The sequence below is a fragment of the Erpetoichthys calabaricus genome, chromosome 5, assembly GCF_900747795.2.
Source record: "Erpetoichthys calabaricus chromosome 5, fErpCal1.3, whole genome shotgun sequence".
In the NCBI taxonomy this organism is placed as follows: domain Eukaryota; kingdom Metazoa; phylum Chordata; class Cladistia; order Polypteriformes; family Polypteridae; genus Erpetoichthys; species Erpetoichthys calabaricus.
In genome coordinates, this window is record NC_041398.2 from 204,527,204 (window position 1) to 204,549,737 (window position 22,534).

At 38.1% G+C, this 22,534-nt stretch overlaps 1 protein-coding gene across 1 annotated transcript in view; it reads left to right on the top strand.

The window, feature by feature from the left end:
- The window catches only part of rasef (RAS and EF-hand domain containing), a 99,692-nt gene that overhangs the window by 73,210 nt on the left and 3,948 nt on the right, over window positions 1–22,534 (top strand). The window contains exons 10-16 of the mRNA XM_028802431.2: window positions 77–311; window positions 882–1,025; window positions 5,303–5,450; window positions 6,213–6,294; window positions 6,470–6,584; window positions 16,784–16,903; window positions 20,740–20,816. Coding sequence (XP_028658264.1) covers window positions 77–311; window positions 882–1,025; window positions 5,303–5,450; window positions 6,213–6,294; window positions 6,470–6,584; window positions 16,784–16,903; window positions 20,740–20,816 — 921 coding nt within the window. The remainder of the gene's footprint in view (window positions 1–76; window positions 312–881; window positions 1,026–5,302; window positions 5,451–6,212; window positions 6,295–6,469; window positions 6,585–16,783; window positions 16,904–20,739; window positions 20,817–22,534) is intronic.

Below are 22,534 nucleotides of genomic sequence, written 5' to 3' on the forward strand. Positions count from 1 at the left end.
TTGTAAAATTTATTTAGCAAACGCCTTTATCCTAGGCAACTTACAAAAGATTTTATATCTGTCTTTGTCTCTGCAGATCTTCTCATTCTTCTTACGTAGACGAGGACTGTGATTCTCTAGCACTCTGTGACCCCATGCGTCGAATCAGTTGTGAGGTTGAGAGCTTGGCTGAGAGCGGCTTTGACAGTGGCCTCTCCACGCTCCGAGATTTGAATGATTGTGATTCTGAGACAGAATACAGACTTCAAAGGAACTTCCAAAGGTCACTGGAGATGCAAGAGAACTTTGGGGGAGATGCTTCTGACAATGACGTACGTCTTTCATCTTTCAGTTCTGACCTTTGCTGTCTTAAAAATCCATTTGTGTAAAGTGCAAACTAATATTTCACAGGAGGGAGTTGCTTTTCTGTATTTTTAGCGCAATATAGAATTGTTTGCTTTTGATTTACAATGCCTTACAGTTACAATATGTTGAATTGTACTCACTAATATATTTATTAATATGTACATGTATACTGTAACAGGAAAGATGCTCAGTAAATTTTGCCAATACTTTAATAATAATGTGTCTCTTTTTAAGTTTCAATGGATCATCTACTGTAAAAACACTTTGTCATTCTTCTCTTAGTGACCAGCATTGGGGAAAGAGGCTGTAGGAGGACTCTAGACAATGTTTTCACTAATAGATTCTGTATGCTTACAACATTTGAAAATTTTGCAATTGCAAACATGTTTGAGATGATTAACTGATGGTGCAAAAAATTCACACACATATTTAAACAGCATTAACAACCTTAAATGTTGAATCTAATAATACAGTATATATTGTTGAATATAGTCCCTGTGTTTTTTTTTAAAGAGCTAATTTATTGCCATGTATAGGTACCAGAAATTCGAGATGAAATTGCATTTGCATATAGTTCAGAAGGGAATGGATCAATGTTAGACTGGAAACCAGTGAACCCAGTAAGCAGAAGCAGCTCCGGAGCCTCAACACGAAAATGTATCTCTGCAATATCACCTCAGGTATTAGACATTTACCACATCTATTACAACGATTTCAGCTGCTGTAATAATGGTAGAAATAGGATTTACCAATCTACAGTTTATAATAGTTTCATATACTTTTTCTTTTAGGCAGGTATATTTATGTACAGTTGTGGTAAAGTTAAACATGGAAAAAATGTTTAATGACATTTACAGGTTCAAACTTTTTTCATCAGTTTCCCTTAAATTTGGTATTTTGATATGTTTGCCTTGTTTAATTCCAGTTATGTCCAGCATGTTATATTAACAGATTTAAACATTTCATTGCTAGATAAATATTTGCTCTTTGTTTTCCAGTAATTATTTTGTCTTGCTATCATCTCAAACCAGTCTGGCCATTCTCCTCAAACTTCTGGTATCAACAAGGCATTTTCACCCAGAGAACTGCCACTCACTGAATATTTTTTGGACCATTCTCTGCAAATTGTAGAGATGGTTGTGTGTGAAAATCCCAGTAGATCAGTAGCAGTTTTTGAAATACTCAGACCAGCCTGTCTGGCACCAACAACCATGCCACATTCAGAGTCACTTAAATCACCATTCTTCTCCATTCTGATGCTTCAGAACTTCAACAGGTTGTCTTGTCTACATGCCTAAATGCATTGAGCAGTTGCCATGTGATTGGCTAGTTAGATATTTCCGTTAGTAGTTGCAGTTGAACTGGCATACCTAATAAAGTGGCCAGTGAGTGTATATAGAGTGGCTTCAGAAAGTATTCAGACCCCTTCACTTTCTGTACACTTTTATTGTCTTGTAAATTTAATATTAAATGGATAAATTTGCCATTTCTGCCATCAATCTACACTCGATAACACAAAGCGACAAAGTGAAAACTTGTTTTCAGAAAGGGTGGCAAATTTATTAATAAACAAAAATTGAAATCTCTTAGTTATTTAAGTAGTCAGACTCTTTGTTTTGGCTCTCCAAATTGTGCTCAGGTGCTCCCTGTTTGCTTTACCAAAACCAAGTCACGAAGTCTATGGAACTCTTTGTAGATCTCCACAATAAAACTGTGGTGAGGCAAAGATCCGTGTAGGGGTATAAAACCATTTCTAAAGCGTTCAGTCTTCTGAACAGTACAGCGTCCTCAAAAAGTGTGAAATATAAGAGGTTTGGAACCACCAGGACACTTCCTAAAATTGTTACGGGACATTACATAAATTAATTCTGATTAGCCCAAACCAGTAGTAGTAGCAGTAGTATTAGTACTGTCACATATACATAAAATTAGCTTGTTCTTGAAGATCAGGACATCTCTATGGAAGTATATTTCTCAAAAAAAAACCAAAAAAAACATGGCATTTCACAAAAGAACTGTGGTATTTCACAAAGAAAGCTTGCCTTCTGATGCTAGTAACATGGTGCACGCACATGCTTCAGTCTTCTAGTGACACCCATTGAGGGGAGGAAGATTAAATGTGCCCAAAGCATGCAATCGAGTATCTAGAACAGAAATAAAGGTACAGGTATACATTTAGTTTTAATCAGGCTAAAGTTTAGCAAGTTTAGTACAGATGTTTTAACATGAGCAAAGTGGTGGCACAGATCTGGCATTCTTGCCTCACAATGCCAGGGTCTGCATGTGACTTGCATGTTCTCCCAGTGCATTTGTGGGTTGAGCGTGTGTGCGTAACTGTAGATGATTGCCCATTTTAACACTGATTAGTAGAACTGCGTCAGACTGCTGTCACTGTCCTGCTCCACTGACAGACTGAGAAGATCATTCCTCCCCCAAACTATGCGACTCTTCAATTCCACCAGAGGGGGTAAACGTTGAACATTATTCAAGTTATTGTCTGTTTTTTACCTGCATTTTTTATTACTCTTTCATTTAATATTTTTTGCTGCTGGAGTATGTGAATTTCCCCCTGGGATTAATAAAGTATCTATCTATCTATCTATCTATCTATCTATCTATCTATCTATCTATCTATCTATCTATCTATCTATCTATCTATCTATCTATCTATCTATCTATCTATCTATCTAATACTTCTTATTTACCAAAATACATTTAGCTCTTCATTTACTTTTTCCATCCCCAACCCGTGCCCTGGAAGACTACAAGTATGAACCCTGATTTCTGCTTAACCAGATCACACTGTTTGAAAATATCTATAGCAAATAACTGGAAAAAAGTAAACACTTTGTTTATACTGTAGAGTTCTGTTCCTTGATTTCACACAGCACACTCTTTCCTGTGCTATTGAGCCCTGCAATATTCACTGCTAACCTCTCTTATCCTAAACTGGGCAGATTATATTTATCGCTTAGCACATGCAGGATTAAATGTATACCTGTAACGTCTGTTCAGCTCTTATCACTTGCTACATGCTACACATGTACTTGTTTTCCTCACTAGTTGTCACTAGATGACCAGAGTACGCACATGCAGGATGTAACCGACCACAGCAGGCAATATCTTTTTAAAATAACACAATAATTATTGCAAAATAATGCAATTCTTTTGCAAAAGATTGCAATAATTATTGTGAAATAATGCAATACTTTTCTTAAATAACGTATAATTTTTATATTGTGTGGTGGGAATAAGATTCCATACGTTTCTAAAGAATTAATTACTGGGCAAGAAAGCCTGCCAGGGAGTTACCAAGAGGCCCTTTGCAAATAAAAAAAGAGCCGTCATGAATTAATGTTAGTATCTAGCCACACCTTACATTCTTCATCCATTTCTCACGGAGACGTCTATGTGTGTTAAGTCACTTTCTGGGAGACTGATAGTCTGGCTTCTCTAACTGGAATAATACAGTAGATTGTACATGGCTTTTTTGGAACTAGATTTCTGTTAATAACCAACTTATTAAAGAACATTTAACACGCTCATTGAAAGTGTATTATTTGTAATAAATTACCTAAAATGATCAGTTTGATTTTCTACTTACTGTAAATATTGCTGATGATAATTTATTAGTTCTTGGTACATGAGTATGTGCATGACTTTAATTTAATTTATGACAATATCAATTAAGGCAGTTAGCGTGGTGTAGTGGTTGAGGCTTTAGAGATCAAACCTTAAGACTATGGGTTCAAACCCCACTACTGATACTGTGTTACCATGAGCAAGTCACTTCACTGCCTGTACTACGACTGGAAAAACAAAAAAAAAATGCAACCAATCATATCTCTCAGATGTTATGAAGTGCCTTAGATAAAAGTGTTAGCCAAATAAGTAAATGAAATTACGAGATAATGAGTAGTACACATTCTTGTAAATACATGCAAATTAGAACATGAAACCATGGACCTAGGTAGTTTCCTGACATTGTTATACTGCCCAGTGAAACACTAAAAGACCTTTTCAAAAACAAATGCTGTTTGCTTACAATCTAAACTAGCCACATTAGACATATTCCGATAGAGACATACCCAGAAGCACAGTCATTTTGGAAGAATATAAAATATGTTTTAGAGGTCTCTTGGGAGGTGAGATCAGTGTGTTGCATTTCTGTGAGAGAATCATGGACCAGCAGGGCCTACATCTGTGTTTTCTTATTTGTTTATTTTTTGTGGTCTTTTCTTTGTTTATTCTGATTTAAATACAGCACTATTTTTTTAAATTGTAGTCTGTTTTGCACTTAGCTATCTTTGAGTACAAAAAAATCAAAAATGAAAAGCAGCAGAGGAAAAAAGCAGACAGACGCGATCAGTGAGAGACACGTGTAACTTAGGCTCATATTTATCCACTACATTCAGCTATCCTTCGAATGAGATGTAAAACTGAGGTCCTGACTCTCAGTTCTTTCAAAAGATCCCTGGGCATCCTTCGTAAAGAGCAGAGCGTATCCCAATGTCTAGACTAAATTGTCCATCATGGCCTAGTCATTTTGAAACCCTCAATCATCCCTGGTCTCTAATTGTCTATCTCTCTCTCCACTTCACCACCTAATAGCTCATGTGCGGTGAGTGTACCGGCCCTTAAATGACTGCAGTCACATCATCCAGGTGGATGCTACACATCAGTGGAGGTTGAAATGGCTCCTCACTCACTACGTAAAGCACTCTGAGTAGTTAGAAAAGCACTGTATAAATGGAAAGTATTATTATTACTATTATTATTATCATTATCATTATTATTATTATTATTAATATTAGACAATGGCAATTATGACGTTAAATATCGTTTGCAAAATGTTTGCTTTTAATGAGTTTATAATTAATTTAAGTGGAACCTGCAGTACAAACATACTATACTATATTTATAATTGACTATAACATACTATGTTTTTAAATTTCAGGTTGATAAAATTGATGGAAATTTTAAATTTCCTTCATCTGAAAAAGCTTACAAGATTGTCCTAGCTGGAGATGCGGCAGTGGGGAAATCAAGCTTCTTGCTTAGACTTTGCAAAAATGAATTTCGAGGAAATACAAGTGCAACCCTGGGTACATCTTATCATTCCTTTACTTATGTCACTGGCTGCTGATTAAACTGATCAGTACGATTTTAATGAAATGTAATGTATTATAACTCAAATGCAAGTACTACAGTATGTTGTAAGCCACCAGGGTGCGTACAGCCACCCTAAACCGGACACCGACAGGCAGGAGACAGATTTTGTCACACAACACCCATTTATTTACAATTGGGGAGCGTTTCACCCTGCTCCCCACTGCACAGTGCACCAATCACCCAACAACACAACACCGCCTTCTCCCTCCACTCCTCCTCAGGCTTTGTCCTCTTCCCCCCAACTCTGGCCATCGAATGGTGGCACTGGCCCCTTTTTTATAGGGCACCCAGAAGGACTTCAGGTGCCCAATGAGCTTCTTCCGGCCACACTTCCGGGTGTGGTGGAAGTGTGGCCAAATAAGGCCCTGGAAATGTCCATGCGCCCCCTGGAGGTGGCCACAGGTTCCAACAGGGTTGACCTCCCATGCTCATGACCTGTGGCCCTGCTGGAAACCAAAGAAGCTGCCCTATGTCCTGAAAATACTCTCTCCCCCTGTCTTTCCACACTCTGGGAGAGTACCGGCCACCCACCACAATGAAAAATCTGAGATATCATGAACAAATTAGTTCAGGGAGAGGTTTACGATCCAGGTTAACAGTCTACTAAATCTCAAACTATTAAATATAGATGAAACAACTGTTAAGTTTTACATTGATTCAAAGTAATGTAATCCCCACAATTTTTTTCTGTTCAGGTGTTGACTTTCAAATGAAGACTTTAATTGTTGATGGGGAACCTACTATGTTGCAGTTGTGGGACACGGCTGGACAGGAAAGGTATTAGCAGTTGCATAATCTTTGTTTATAACCCTCTATCTGATATGTAAAAAAGTTTTTAATGTACTTGGCACTATTTTTGAACTATTTTATTTTGTGTTGTGTTCTCTTAAGTGGTATGTGCCATTTATGTGATATTGACATTTGTGCTAATTTCCTGTGTTTTTTTCTACAGATTCCGCAGTATTGCAAAGTCCTATTTCAGACGAGCTGATGGGGTTTTGCTGTTATATGATGTCACTTGTGAGAAAAGCTTTATAAATGTGCGAGAATGGGTGGACATGATTGAGGTAAGTCAGACTGCCATTTTGTATGTTGCTAGATGTCTTTCTATTTTATGGTATTATAAAACAATTATACAATAGTGCAAATTAATAAATGAAAAGTAAAATCGAATTAACAAATTAAAAAAGTGAAAACAAAATATTAAAAGAATTTAACCACCTTCTTCCTTAAATACCTGAAAAAAGGTTTACTTATAATCAAAACCAATTTACAACTGATTCATCTTGTTACGTTTTAATTGAATTTAGCACAGGTTCATGACATTTTTGACTAGTCACAGAGTAATGAAATATGTCAAAAATAACCCAAAAATATTTTAAGACTTGTAGCAGATCACTCCAAAGAACTCTACACCTTATACAAATGTTATATTGTGCACCTAATATTCATTTATGTTCACCAGTTTCCAAAGTTCTTTTGAGCATGAAGATAGAGTATATTTTACATTTATCAGAACTATTAATCATTTTAGTTTTCAAAAAGCCCTTAACTGCTGTGCTTCCTTGACCTCTGTGAATAAAGCATGGTGATTAGTTCATGCATGCAAGTTGCTGTCCTTTTAGATGATCCAGATTGTGTCTCTACTGCACTGCACTTGGAAGTTCATATTTCTCTTGCTATATGTAATTCCCATCAGTGTTCCACCATTTGATAAGGAATAACATTTTGGGGAAGTAAAATAAACTAGCCAACCCGCAATGTAGCATACGCTGCATAATTATGTATTGATGGGTGAACACTTCCTGAAAGACACAGTTATCCAAATGGGGTGATTTGAGGAAACGACTGTAAGTGAATGAAAAGATGGAACTCTGGAGAGAGCAACATACAATTGTCCGTGACTGAAAACTGGAGGACTGCCGCTGCGCCCCCACCTCCCAGAGCGAGGGATGGGGCTGGACGGCGGTCGGGCGTGGAGGGCAGAACGGGGGGAGAGGGGAAGGACGCCGTTACCGCCCCCTCCGCCTCTCTGAAGAGAGGGCGGGGAAGCGGGCCTGAGAGGTTTCGGGCCCTAACCGTCCAATGACAGGTCAGCACAACCGGTAATGATCCTTCCGCAGGTTCACCTACGGAATTACGACTTTTACTTCCTCTAGATAGTCAAGTTTGATCATCTTCTTGGCGCTCCGCCAGAGACCGTGAGTGACCGCGGCAGGGCCAATCCAAGGACCTCACTAAACCATCCAATCGGTAGTAGCGACGGGCGGTGTGTACAAAGGGCAGGGACTTAATCAGTGCGAGCTTATGACCCGCACTTACTGGGAATTCCTCGTTCATGGGGAACAATATAAGCCCTGGTCCCCATCACGAATGGGGTTCAACAGCTTACCCACGCCTCTCGGCGCCAGGTAGACACACGTTGATCCATTCAGTGTAGCGCGCGTGCAGTACCAGACATCTAAGGGCATCACAGACCTGTTATTGCTCAATCTCACGTGGCTGAAAGCTTAGCAGCTGTGATAGTTTTACACTCCAGTACATTGCGGTGAATGCTGGTAACAGTCAGGCGGGCGGGCGGGTCAGCAGGCGTTCTCGTCTCATGGTCTTAGAGTTTGTGGGCGTGGCTCTATGAGTTGTCGTCGTATCCCATGGTCTTAGAGTTGGTGGGCGGGGCTCTGTGAGTTGGCAGGCGTGGCTATGTCGGGCATATCCCATGGTTGTCTTGTGTGCCATGGTCGGCTGCTTAGTGAATTGTATATATAGATAATACCAGGTACACATACAACATGAAAAAGAAGGTTTTGCCATTGTATTAATCAGCTAATCACATATATGCAAAGAATCTTTTTTTGTGATTTGGAAAATGTCATTTCTCTCTTAGCGTAAAAGTAGACGACAAACTGTGAATTTAAATGGCCATGAATGATTAGTAAACATATTACACAAGAGCTAATTAAAGGTGGTTTTTAAAACATGTATTAATCTGGATTAGAGAACTGCAGTATTGGTAAAAAAACGGTTAACAGGAATCTGGATGTTCCATATAACAAGTGCTTTGTCCTTCAGTTGCTTTGGCTGTGATCTAGCACCTGTCAGTGCAGAAGCAGTGGTGGACTGGAAGAGAGACAGCAGAAAATGCATTTTTATAGGAGATTTTGTCTGATTAAAATAGCAGAGAAGTCACAGAATGCATCCTGTCTTTAGAGTTGACCTACTGCTTTACCTGAAACAATGTGTGCTGTAAGCAGTCTCAGTTCCAGTGGTACTTGTTTTAGGAGTATAAAATTTAAAGGGCTCTGTTCAGTTTTTAAAATGTGTCAAATATTAAATTTCATTTAAAGATGAAGTACCTCTGAATAGATAAGCTGCTCAAGCAAGGTCCTTTAATGGAAAGGTCATACAAATGAATGATTGTCCATTTTTTGTTATCTTGCACCATTTATGCACCACTTTTTACAGTTGTCTATGGTGATGCCCCCAGCACATCTTCAGACTGGGTAAAGAAGATTATCTTGCCCATTACTCAGGTTTTAATAGTAGTTAGACATATTTCAAATGGGCAATAACGTTTAAACCAGTAACATTTAAAACTATAGGTGCACATTTTAATAGACAAATGTTACAATCTGGGTTATAAACTCCGAGAACACATTTTTGTGTTTTTTGTCTTAGTACATTTTGTTTTAAGAGTTATTAAATATTTTATTATTCTGTCAAAACCATTTTGTTTCTTACTGCCACCACCATTTTGTGTTGCTCATTATATAGTGATGGACAGATTGGTGTCATTTGCTACTCTTGTTGCTGGCCAGCAATGCGAAGTCATATAACATTATGTTGTTTTACCCCACCTATATAAGATGGCGGTAAACAGCTTATGTCATACCAGTTTGGCATTCAATATGAAATTTAAATGACTTTATTCTTAGTCAATTAGAGCTAATTAAAACAAGCTAGTTTTAGCACATGTTCCTTTCATTTTTTAATGATTCTTGATCCTGCATTGATATTTTAACTTATCCTTATATTCAGACCATTGCCTTTCCCTGAATTCATTTCTGCCCACTCCCACTAGTATTTTTAATCTCCTGATTGCTTTATTAAGCTTTAGCCAGCAGGTCACAATATTAAATAAATGTGATTTATTGTAATCACTACTGTAAAAAACTTGATGTGTGCACAGAAAGGGTGTCACCTTGCTTTAGCCACTCAGTAGGGTCTGTTTTCAAGCATGGGCCTTGGTTTAGTTATGTCTTTTACACAACCCACAGAACCCTACTTTATTGCCACTTTCCTGTAACTTACACAAATTCTCAACATAAAGTAACAGCTGTTCATTACCTCAGTTTTAGTTTATGTTACACACAGCTCCTCATTTTGATGTTCCAAGTCATCCAGCTGTTGTTTACAATGAAGAAGAAGTGATGGTGCCTTTGTTCTTTTGCCTGCCGATTAATCAGTTTTAGGAACAGATGCTGCAAACTAGCATTAGTGGAAAGAGTTGTTACACTACCCACAAATACAATATGTCACAGTCTTTATGATAACATCTGCTCAGTTAAAGCAATTGCTATTTCACAGCATTGTGCCTGAATCTCATTAACTAATGCTGTTATTTTTGTTGTACAAAGTGGCTGAAATGTCAATACATCTAATTCCTGCAACTTCACCTGATTTATTTATTCACTTTTTTAGTTAGTCTACTTAGGCCAGTTTGGGATCACAGGGAACCAAAGCCAATTTCAGCCTATCACTGGGCACAAACTCAGGTTTAGCTCTGGGGGAGAATGCTTATCAGTTGAAATTATGATATGGCACTGAGTACATTTGTTATGTTAATTGATTTTGCGGTTTAAACATCTTTGTTACAGTCTTTGTCTTTCATAATGATTTAACGTATGAATTATTCATATTTAATATTATTTTATAATATATTTTGTTTAAGGGTTATTTATTTAGTTTTAATATGTTTTGGATTTCTCCCTCAACAGTATCATGATCTGAATTGGATTTTATTGTTTTGTAGTTGTTCCTTGGTCAGCATTATGCACTGCCTGGTTTGTCCAAGTTTGCGGATATGACAAATGAAACACTTGCTACTTCCCATTAGTGTTCCAATCTGATTTTTGACAACAAATTCCTTTATTAATATACATATGACTTTCATTTTAAATTTTGGCTCTGGTAATATGAAATTATTTTCGTTTTGAACTTGTCCACTGCATTCTTTGATTTTGTAAGGTTTTGTCTTCCCAGTATCAAACTTTGCCTATTAATTTCTCCCTGGAGTCCATCCTTATTAAAATGCTTCTGCTGCATAGCAAAGTCAGTACATTTTGTTTTTTTAGTGGGTGCTGCCTTTTTGGGCTAGGTTGCTATGGTGTCACAAGGGGTATGGCTTCAGTAGTCAAGAATCATGACATCATATGTATATCAGTAAAAAGGTCAGCATCACAGTAAGCACATCATCCATAATTGTGGATGCTTTCTTTGCTGTTTGACTAATGGCGAGAGCTGTTCTTGACTTTGATTTTTGCTTTATTCCTTGGACTTATCTAAAGATCACTTGACTTACTGTTTTCAATTCTCTTTTTCTTCTTGACTGTGGTTCTTCTCCTCTTCTCCTCTTGCTTACTGTTTACCTTTTTCCCATCTTGTTGCAAAACACTAGTAAGCCATGTTTAGAAACCCACACTCTGACATATTGCACCCAGTCAAAATCACAAGTTAATCTATCCATGCTTTTCTTTTTTAACATACAAAGAAATGGAAAGTACCTGGAGCAAACCCATGCTGACTTGTGGAGGGGGATTTCATTTAGTGACTGGGCCTGGATTCAAATGCATGGGTGTTGAATCATGAGGCAGCACTTTGCTATCTTATCTCTATTGATATCTTGCAGATTTTATTATAGAATATAAATGAAGAGAAAAGACAGCAAAGTTGTGCATAATGCTACTGTCTCAAAGCTCAAAACTCCTTTATTTGAAGCATGGCCCAGCCTCTGGTTGTTTGGAGTTTGCACTTTCTCTGTACGTCTGCATGGGCTTTTCTGCTGGTACTTCTGTTTCCTTCTCACCTGCCAAAAATGTGGATGTTAGTTTAATTAGCTGCTGTAATCTGACCCTTATGAGAGAATGTGTGTGTGTGTGTGTGTGTGTGTAAGTGTACCCACCAATGCAATGATATTTCCTCCAAGGGTTGGTTCCTGTCTTGCACCTGAAGCCACTAGGATAGATTTCACCCCCCATAGCCCCTGATCCAGATTAAGCAGTTTCGGTAATGGTTGGGTTGATAATTTTCCTATATATCCTGACGTCTTATTATCTGTCATCTCATCATCTCAAACTGCTTTTCCTAGTGATTACCTGTTGTGATTCAGTTAAAATAATAAAGGTTTGTGTCTTTGTTTTTATGTTTCCCATGTTTATTTTATTTTTTCACCTTAGCTGTGTATTTGCAACATCATCACACAACACTGTTTTGGAATGGGTTGCTGGGGCATGTGTTCTGTGTGTGATGTCACAGGATTTGATCATGTGGTCTTGGAAGCATTCTTTTGAAGAGCTAGCTTCAGCTTCAGTGCTCAGACAGTGGTTGGAATTCTTGGGAGGGAGACTAGGGAAATGAGACGTGATCTTCTAAGAAGACACTTTGACGTTCCGCGAGAGACACTTTAACGTCATGTGAGACAAGGCAGTAAGACAGCATTTAAAACAAGTTCACGGTCATCTAACCTGGCAGTTGTTGGAATGGTTTTGGCAGACACACTTCATGTGCTCCCAGCTCTTAAAACAATGACAAGCGACAAGCAGAACATGCAGCTCACCAGCAGCAGCAAGCCAGCAGATAATCCGACCGCTTCTCCTTAGTGAGCGTTCAGCCACCCCTGTCACAACGCGAAAGTTTTAAAGTAAAAGTGAAAATAATGCATATGTAACAATTATCATGAATTACCATTAAAATAATAATCTCTTTAAATTGTATATCCAGTAAACCAAACCTGGGGGTGGGCGAGTGAAGCGAGCAGGGGGCGGATCCCCCTAGTATTTTCAAAAAAGGAAAGACTCTAATGCATTAAGTTTCTTGAGCAGTTTATTTTTTGCTTTAAACTTTGATTTTGCCCTAGCTTCCAATATTGTGTAGCCAACTTATTTTAGTGACTGATTTCAGAACATTTAGTAATGATCCTAGCCTGACTCTGAAGACTCTTGCCTTTCAGTGTATATTTTGCCAAGCTTACTCATCGCTTCTTTCCTTTATGGGAAGATCGAATGCCCTGCAACACCTGCCTGACAGCTTCTGCACACTGACTTAAACAGGATGCTGTGAGAACATAAGACTTTAGTTACCTTTTTCATCACTGCACTGTCTAGAGTGAATTGTTACCAGTTTGCTTTAAATCATAATGCTTCCGACACTCTAGGTGCACCATTTTTTGCATACGTATCTGAGTCTATATTATTACACACCAGTAACTGCGCACTGCACGTTACACTTGACTTAAGCATTCGTAGTTTTCATTCTCTTTCTCTGTTCATTTAGCATTTGTTTCCTCAGAGGTTGATGCGCTTGCTGCTTCCTGAGCAGCTCTTGTTTTCTCCACCCTAGCGGCCCGCTTCTTCTCTTCTTTCATCGGCATCTTTTCGCGTTAAAACCGATTAAGTCAGTGTTTGTGTTGCAATTACTTAGTACACTTAAGCTGGAACTTGTCTTCAATCTGCCTCAAGAATGAATTAAGATATGAAGAGGTAGGGGAAGTGACGGCAAAGGTGGTAGGGATGAGAATGGTGCCCGTATGCATTCACCGCATGGCTGCCCTGCTAGCTGCTGCCAAGAGTTGATTCTGCAATAAAGTAAAATAAAAATAAAAAGAGGAATAACCTTGGAGGTCAATCATCACCCCAAAAGCGAATAGTAGACGTCACGTAGTATATATGTACCAAATTTCAGGTCAATAGTTCAAATGATTTGCGAGCTATAGGTGATTTAAAATCCTGGACAGACAAACGAACAGCCACAGTAGCGTATTATATAAGAAGATAATTAGGAAGTCCAAAGATCTTAACACAGGGGGACTGCACTGATTCAGCATATGTCATAATGCTTTGAGGTGATGTTAAGTCCAAAAAGGAAGTACAGTACACTCCCGAAACTCACGGGGGTTACGTTCCTAGAGCACCCATGAATTGTGAAAAACCGCAAATTATGGATGTGGTTAAAAAAATGCCTATTTTTATAGTTTAAACCCTAAATATGCCCCCAAAACACTTTAATTTCATTTCAACTTCAGCTTAATACATTATCTAAAAAAAAGAATGTAAAGGTAAACCCGTATACTGTACAGTACTGTACTGATATGTCTCCTGCAGTGCTAGAATGTAAAATACCAATGTTACCGCTATATATACTGTAATTCATGCAAGCGTGTTTTCATTGCCAGAAGCCTTAGAAGGTGCAGGGCATTTCAGCGGCATCTTGGGGCTTTAACCCTTAAACTGCCACATACTTGGGGGTTAATGCATCCCTGGACGCCCAGTACTTTTTTGCTGTAATTTTTAAGTAAATTCACAAAGAAAAAGTGAAATTTTAATGGAACACATTTTTTTCATGCAAAGAGCATCACAATTACTGCAACACTGATCATTTTACACACTGCTAATGAACTGTAAATACTATTTAAAAAACTACTGGAACAATATGTACAAGGTGCAACTGATGCTGTTGATAAAATTCAGTATATCACCAAGCCAACTGCGCTTGAACTAGCTGCACGCAAGCACACAGAGGTGAACGCTGATGACTTCAGGCTAGTCTTCTGCAGCAGCTGAATCCCAGAGACAGTGAAGCTGTAGTGCTTCAGGGGCTGGCAGTGGTCATGAACTGGCTGGTCAACGAATGTACAGCACCAGCATGCTGGTAAATTGCACTGGGAAACGACTATAGCCAGTTGCGGCGGTTTAAGAGTTAAGAGGAACAAAACGGAAAACACAAGAACACTCAGCTGGGGAATCGTCACAGGGCAGCAGTCAATCAGAAGCAAGGAGAAATGAATAATGCTGTAGCGGTCCAGTGCCACTAAGATTCACACTGTTGAGAAGACAGCGATTTATTTATTTTTATGGTGGAGATTCCAGGGACGCACCCAGCCTTGACCCGACCCGCACGCATTCACAAACAGAGACAAAAACAAACCAAACCGGTAATCAAACAGCAAATAAAGAATTTAATGAAAACAACGATACCACCACTGTTCCCCTTCTTGCGATTATATATTAAATACAACAAAGCACAAACAAAACACACACAGTAAAGTCCATAAAAAACGGCAACGGATGAAATGTAATGATGGAAATAGATAGTCCAGAGATCCGCACGTTGAATGGGAATGTAAAGATAGTCCTACTGGTAGTTCCTGAAATGGTGAAGACGAGTGGATGGGTTCAGGAGTGCTTCTTTCTTCACAGGATGGCAATGAATCCACTTACAGTCCTCATGTACACAGGCAGACAGCAGACAATGCAGACCCCAACCACGAAACGATCCAGGACAAAATGAATAAGTTCAGGTAATCAGAAAGAAGGCAGGCAGAGAGACAGAAACTTGAAACAAAAATTACAAAAACGTTTTTTTTCCTTTTGGTCACCAGCCCCCTTTTTAATAGCCGCACTGACATCCTTTGACCCCAACAGCCCCTGCACCCAGAAGACCAATCAGAGCCACTGCAGGGACTGCTGGGAGTTGCAGTTTCAAATTCTAGTAGAGTACAATGCTCTCGGATTGGCTACTTTCACCATCCAAAGCCACGTTTTCCTCTACAGTTGCTTCCTGTTCACTCTACAGTGCAGTATTGCCACAAAAAAAGCCATAGAAAATTACGAAGGATATTTGCAGTTTCCGCTAACAATTAGGAAAAATCCGTGAACAACTGATGTCATGAACCCTGAACCGTGTCTTTGCGGGGGTTTACTGTAGATAGATAGATAGATAGATAGATAGATAGATAGATAGATAGATAGATAGATAGATAGATAGATAGATAGATAGATAGATAGATAGATAGATAGATAGATAGATAGATAGATAGATAGATAGATAGATAGGATCAGATAAGATCAGATCAGTACAAAAATATGGCAGGAGTTCAAGTATCTGATATGTGTTTTTTTAACTTCTCAGAAAAATGTAATTTGGTTAAAATTTTTATAAATGAAATAATGTCATGCATTCTAATGCATAATAAATCATGGCAAACAAAACAAGTTGTATTGTGTGTATTCCATAAATAATAAAGTTCTTTTGGGCAGCAAATATTTTGGAAGTTTCAGTGGCTGCAAATCATTTAAACATAAGCAAATATGATTTTTCACAATTGTGACAAAATTAAATGTGGCTGTTTCTATAATTTATGAATCTACAAGTTACACATTTGGCATATACAGTAGGCTTTAACTCTTAACTTGACTTTTGCAGTCATTCACAAAATTGAAGCTGCAAAAGTAGATTGACTATGATCTAACCCGGGGCTACATTTTCAGTTTTTGAACTTCTATACTCCAATAAAGTTGATGCCTATTGTCAGACTGAGGCATATTTGTAAATGGGGTCTGTTTCAATGCCTTAAAGAAGGCTAAATAAATAAACTGTCATGTATTTTTGTTGTCCAAAACTGGTTTTGCCATTTGGTCTGGTCCAAAAAGTATTTGGTCTGAGGTCTAATCTGTTTAATGACCCATGCTGTATTATATAATACATTCACCATTTGATTAATGTGAATAATTGTTTCCTAAAAAGTTTGTGTAATTAAAAATTTACTGCAAATTTTGCAATTTGCGTAAGGGGTAGAATCCTGTGGGTTGCAAAGTTATTCCTAATATTGATTTACATTTCAGAAAACACCACAGAACCTCTTAAAATTTCTTACCAAACATCTGAACAGTACTGGGAGTGCTAAGCAAATTGGATGCTGGATGTCTGAATCATTTTATTGTAAAAATCATGCATATTTAAAAAAAAACAGTTGCAGCTTTTTCCACTGTATCATTAAAAAAAAAGCTATCAGGCTACAGAGGCGATGCATGTACAATACTATTATTACTATTATTATACACAGCCTCCCACTCCCTGCGCAGTACTATTATTATACACTCATACACACTCCCTTCCTACAAAACTGCATACATAACAGTATATACTGTATCTTATATTTTAAGAACAACTTTACTTAATCTGTCCTTTTTTTCTCATCTGTTTCAATCTATAGGATGTGTCCCTTGGAGAGATTCCAATCATGTTAGTAGGAAACAAAGCTGATCTGCGCAAACAGGCAACCGAGGAAGGATTGAAATGTATATCAACCAACTTTGGAGAAAAACTTGCTATGGTAAGAGCTGCAAAACATACTTTTAAAAATCTATTCTTAATAGATATTTTAATATTATAATACTGTGTATATTTGTATAAGAACAAAATCCGATGAAGGTGTTTAGGTACTGAACTGAACAAGAGCAGGCAGAAAATGAGGCAGATATAAAAAGATGCTTACTGTAATGGGCTAAATGTGAGCATTTCTTCAAACATGGGAGGAGTAAGAGCTAAATATGGTATATACATGACTGAAAAAGAAGAGGAGAAGTGAGTATTTTCTAATATTGAAAATGTTCATGGCATAAAATCCAAAGTTTAGTACAACAAATGAAAAGAACGGAGAGGTTTGGGCATATTTGTTGGTGATGCCTTAGTTGAAGTCACCGATTGGTGACATAAATGAGCATGTGAGGAGTCAATCAGAACTTCAGTGTCTGCTATGAAAGGTCATCTATGTTGGTGATCTCATAACACTGGTGAAAGCAAAGCAAAACTAAAATTAAAAGTTAGTTTGGAACTAAAATCCCAAACGTCCTGAATATGAGTGTTGCAAGCCCATGTACCTTTTACAGTTAAGGTGTTGGGAGGAGTGCTCTTCACTGGTAGATATCATAAAAGATTCAATGTGATCTGTGATATCTGTAGGGATAGAGCAGGATCTTTATTTGTAGTAATTTTATTAGTAGGGTACCTGATTCTTATATACAATATTATAAACTAGAAAATCAAAAATTCAGAAGGGAAATCAGACAAGCTTTAACATTAAAGTGGTGATAGCAGCAAGGACAAGATGTGCATAGATAAAGTTTTGGTTTTCTCACTCATTCCAACATCTCTTCCACTTAATGGAAATATTTGAGATAGCTACAGTATGTGAGGAGTTGTGTTGATATATATGTGTGCAACACGGCTGATGAAGACAGAACACCCAGCAGTTTTTGGAAGGATGAGAAGGACCAAAATAAGAATGATCAGCTAGATGAGTGGAGTTTCTCTGAGGGAAAGACAACTACAGAGTGGTGTGAAGATGATATCACCATGGACTAGGTGATAGCTGCTATTGGTGTGCATGTACAGCAGTGGTCTCAAACTCCGGTCCTGGAGGGCCGTAGTGGCTGCAAGTTTTCATTTTAACCCTTTTCTTAATTAGTGACCTGGTTTTGCTGCTAATTAACTTCTTTTGCATTCATTGTAATTGACTTGCTCTTGAAGACTCAGACCCCTTAAGTGTTTCTTTTTCCTTAATTAGCAGCAAAACAGCAGTTAGATACAAAATGAGCCAAAACATGACCAGCAAACTGTGTCCATCGTACAATACCTGAAAATTAAAAAGATTAAGGTATCAGGAATTCTGATCTGCTCAGGTCCCTAAAACATTTTAGCAGCGCTCTTAGAAAAGAGAAAAATCAAAATGTCTGCTATTGAATAATGAGAGCAGCAACAAGCAATGGAATTAAAGAATGGGTTTCATTAACGATGGGACTCAGCGCCTAATTAAGCAACTGGTTGGAGTGCAATTGGTTGTAGTTTGAGGCCCTGACTTAGTTGGTCTTCTGTTGGCTCACTCACTTCACGTTTCATTTCGGTTTGCATGTCATTTAAGGAAAGAATTGAAGCAATTCAGGGGAACAAATCTTAAAAAAACAAGTTCGTTAAACTGAAAGGAAAAGGAGTTAATTAGCCACAAAAACAGGTCATCAATTCAGAAAAGGGTTAGAATGAAAACCTGCAGCCACTACGGCCCTCCAGGACCGAAGTTTGAGACCACTGATACAACAACACCATTTATTTATATAGCACATTTTCATACATTTCCTCCGGGCGCTCTGGTTTCCTCCCACAGTCCAAAGACATGCAGGTTAGGTGGATTGGCGATTCTAAATTGGCCCTAGTGTGTGTTTGGGGTGTGGGTGTGTTTGTGTGTGTCCTGCGGTGGGTTGGCACCCTGCCCGGGATTGATTCCTGCCTTGTGCCCTGTGTTGACTGGGATTGGCTCCAGCAGACCCCCGTGACCCTGTGTTCGGATTCAGCGGGTTGGAAAATGGATGGATGGATAATGTAGCTCAAAGTGCTTTAAAGATGAAGATAGAGAAAAAAAAGACAAAATAAGAATTAAAATAAGAGAACACTAATTAACATAAAATAAAAGTAAGGTCCGATGGCCAGGGAGGACAGAAAAAAACAAAAAAAACTCCAGACAGCTGGAGAAAAAATAAAATCTGCAGGGGTTCCAGGCCATGAGACCACCCAGCGCCTTCTAGGTATTCTACCTAACATAAATGACCTCAGTCAGTCCTCATGGTATTCAGAGTTCTCATGGAAGGACTTGATGATGATGGTCATGTGGACTTCTGGTTTTTAATCTATCAATGTAGGGACATCACAGTGCTTTGATCAGGTGATGGTGGTGCAGGTCGCCACCACAGAAAACCGGAAAAAGAACAGAAGAGATAGTAGGGGTTAGTACGGATTTTGGAGCCACCATGAATAATAATGATAATTAATTGAATATACAGAGCATCAGGAATTAATTAAGATGAAGTTGTGAGAAAGCCATATTAAAGTAATGTGTTTTCAGCAGTTTTTAAAAGTGCTCCACTGTATCACCCTAGCGAATTTCTGTCAGTCAGCTATTCCAGATTTTAGGTGCATAACAACAGAAGGCTGCCTCACCACTTCTTTTAAGTTTAGCTCTTGGAATTCTAAGCAGACACTCATTTGAGGATCTAAGGTTACGATTTGGAATATAAGGTGTCAGACATTCTGAAATATAAGATGGAGCGAGATTATTTAAGGCTTTGTAAACTATAAGCAGTATTTTAAAATCAATTCTGAATGACACAGGTAACCAGTGTAAACCTGAAGTACAGGAAGAATGCATATTGGAGCAGTGTGGAGTCACAGTAGGAGGCAATTGATGGCCCAATAACAAAAGGACAACATGAACATACCACAAATAAGACATCCCTATGTTCTTGGGACTCAGTTGCTCTGGCCCACTGCAGCTAAAAGTGACTCGTTGTGTGATTTTTGGCTCATTTTTTTGTTTGATTGTTCAAATTAAATTTGCAAAAGATCCAGCTTTGATATGAGTATGTATCGATATCTGTCCTAAATGTGCCCTGCATGCATAAATATAATAAAATACGATTTTCAGACAGATGCGACCTAAAAGATCACTATGAACACCAACAGCATACAGGCTGCTTTGTCACTTAATACTGTTTACAGTGCTGGACATCTGAAAATATAAAAGAAACGGTCGTAGCTGTTGCTCTGAGCTCAGTTATCACAGCCAGCTGTATAAGCAGAAACCTGTGGACACAAAAGAGAATTCAGAACTGGTGGTGCATTGACTTGGCTCAGTCATTCATATATAGAGGTATAACAAAGTTGCATAAACCGTGTGATTGAGTACCACATAAAAACTGAAAACCTGCAATTCCATGTTACTTTGTGCTGTTCACATTTCTCTAAAAACAACGTCTCTTTGTAATATATCAGTGAAAAAATCAAAAATGAGCTGCATTGTGTACTTTGTCAAGTACTAAACGCATTTTTAGAATTCATATTTAAAATAAAAGAAAACCGGAAAGACTTTCACAGAATCAGTGAGGAGGATATAGAGTTCATTGCTTAAATATTTTGTACATTTAATGTGCATCTTTAGGTGCATACTGTAAACAGTGATACTAGATAAAGATAAAAGAAACCAGATGTGCAAACAAGTTTGACAGGGAGTCAAAGCAGTTTATAACAACATGTTAAAGTAGAGTAAAGGCTATTTTTTGTTGTCTAAATTGTTCTTTTGTGAATAAATATTTTAAAAATGTGGTGCATTTTCTTTTTCAGAGTTACAGTGCCTTATTTTGTGAAACCAGTGCCAAGGATGGCTCCAATATTATTGAGGCAGTTCTTCATTTGGCTCGGTATGTCTTAAAGTTGAAACAATAATACTTGCCGTTTTATTACTACTGTATGACCAGCTCCTTCTTAATACATAACAGACTTCAAACCCCCAAGCATTACAGAAGTATGTAAAGTGACACTGCGTCTGGCCTGCCTCAGTAGTAAACATTCAGCATTGTTTGCATAAACCAGTTTTTCAACTTCCAAAGTCTGAATTTTTCCAGTTTGGGTGTGGAAAGAAAATATAGAAAACTAACCAGTACAATACGAATAAAGATACAGGGCATTCACGTTTGTATTCTTTAAAGGTCAACTACGTGCTTTTGTAGAGCGACACGATTAGCAACGGAAAAGGTGTTGGTGTGAGAGGAACAGGGAAGGGTGATGGGCTGTGCTGTTAAGTTTTACCTTTAAGTTAGAGTACAGAATTTGAAGACTTTGTGTAAAATAGAATTTAGCATCATATTAATGGACAGAATGGATTTCAAGGATTGCATCTTTGCAAGTAGAGTTGACTTTGTGCTTCTTCCAAAGACTCAGGGATAAAAATGAGAGGTGGCAGGCCTCTGTGGAGATTTTCAAGCCATTGGGAAGGAGAATTCCCCTCCAACCTCAAAAAGTACATCTGGAATTGTTAAAAGAGAAACCTTTCTACCTGTTTGATAGATAGATAGATAGATAGATAGATAGATAGATAGATAGATAGATAGATAGATAGATAGATAGATAGATAGATAGATAGATAGATAGATACTTTATTAATCCCAATGGGAAATTCACATTCTTCAGCAGCAGCATACTGATACAATAAATAATATTAAATGTAGCATCACCTTGTAAAAGTTACATTGTTATATTTGGAATCGTGCCAGTCTGTTAAATCCCAGGTTAAAGTTCTGATCAGGGCACATTCTGGGTGGAGCTTCCATAATCTGCCCACTTCTGTGCTGATTTTCTCTGGGTGTTCTGGTTTTCTTTTCCCACATTTCAAACCAGTTTAGGTTGTGGTGGGAAATTAATGGAAGGAATTATTAAGGATAAGATTGAGCAACACCTGGCAAGGACAGGAGTTTTTCTGAACAGTCAGCATGGGTTCAGAAGAGAGAGGTCGTGTTTTACTAACATGCTGGAATTCTATGAGGAGGCAACAAAAGGATACGATCAAAGTGGAGCAGATGATATTATTTATCTTGACTTTCAGAAAGCATTTGATAAGGTGCCATATGAGGGGTTGGGCATCAAATTAAAAGAAGTGGGAGTTCAGGGTGAATTGGCTCAGACACAGGAAGCAGAGGGTGATGGTGTGAGGAACCTCATCAGAAGTGGCCGATATTAAGGGTGGTGTTCCACAGGGGTCAGTGCTAGGGCTGCTGCTGTTTTTAATATTTATAAATGATTTAGACAGTAATATAAGTAACAAGCTGGTTAAGTTTGCAGATGATACCAAGATAGGTGGATTAGCAGATAATATGGAATCCGTTATATCATTACAGAAGGACTTGGATAGCATACAGGGTTGGGCAGATTTGTGGCAGATGAAATTTAATGTCAGTAAATGTAAAGTATTACACATAGGAAGTAAAAATTTTAGGTTTAAATACACAATGGGCCTGCACCAAACTAACATCATTTTGGGCAAAAATTTTTAAGTGCCTTTCAGACAGCCTTGGGGTCACAATCCCTCCTAACCCATTAACAGCTGTCTTCGGTGTTCTTCCAGATGGACTTGAATTGGAGA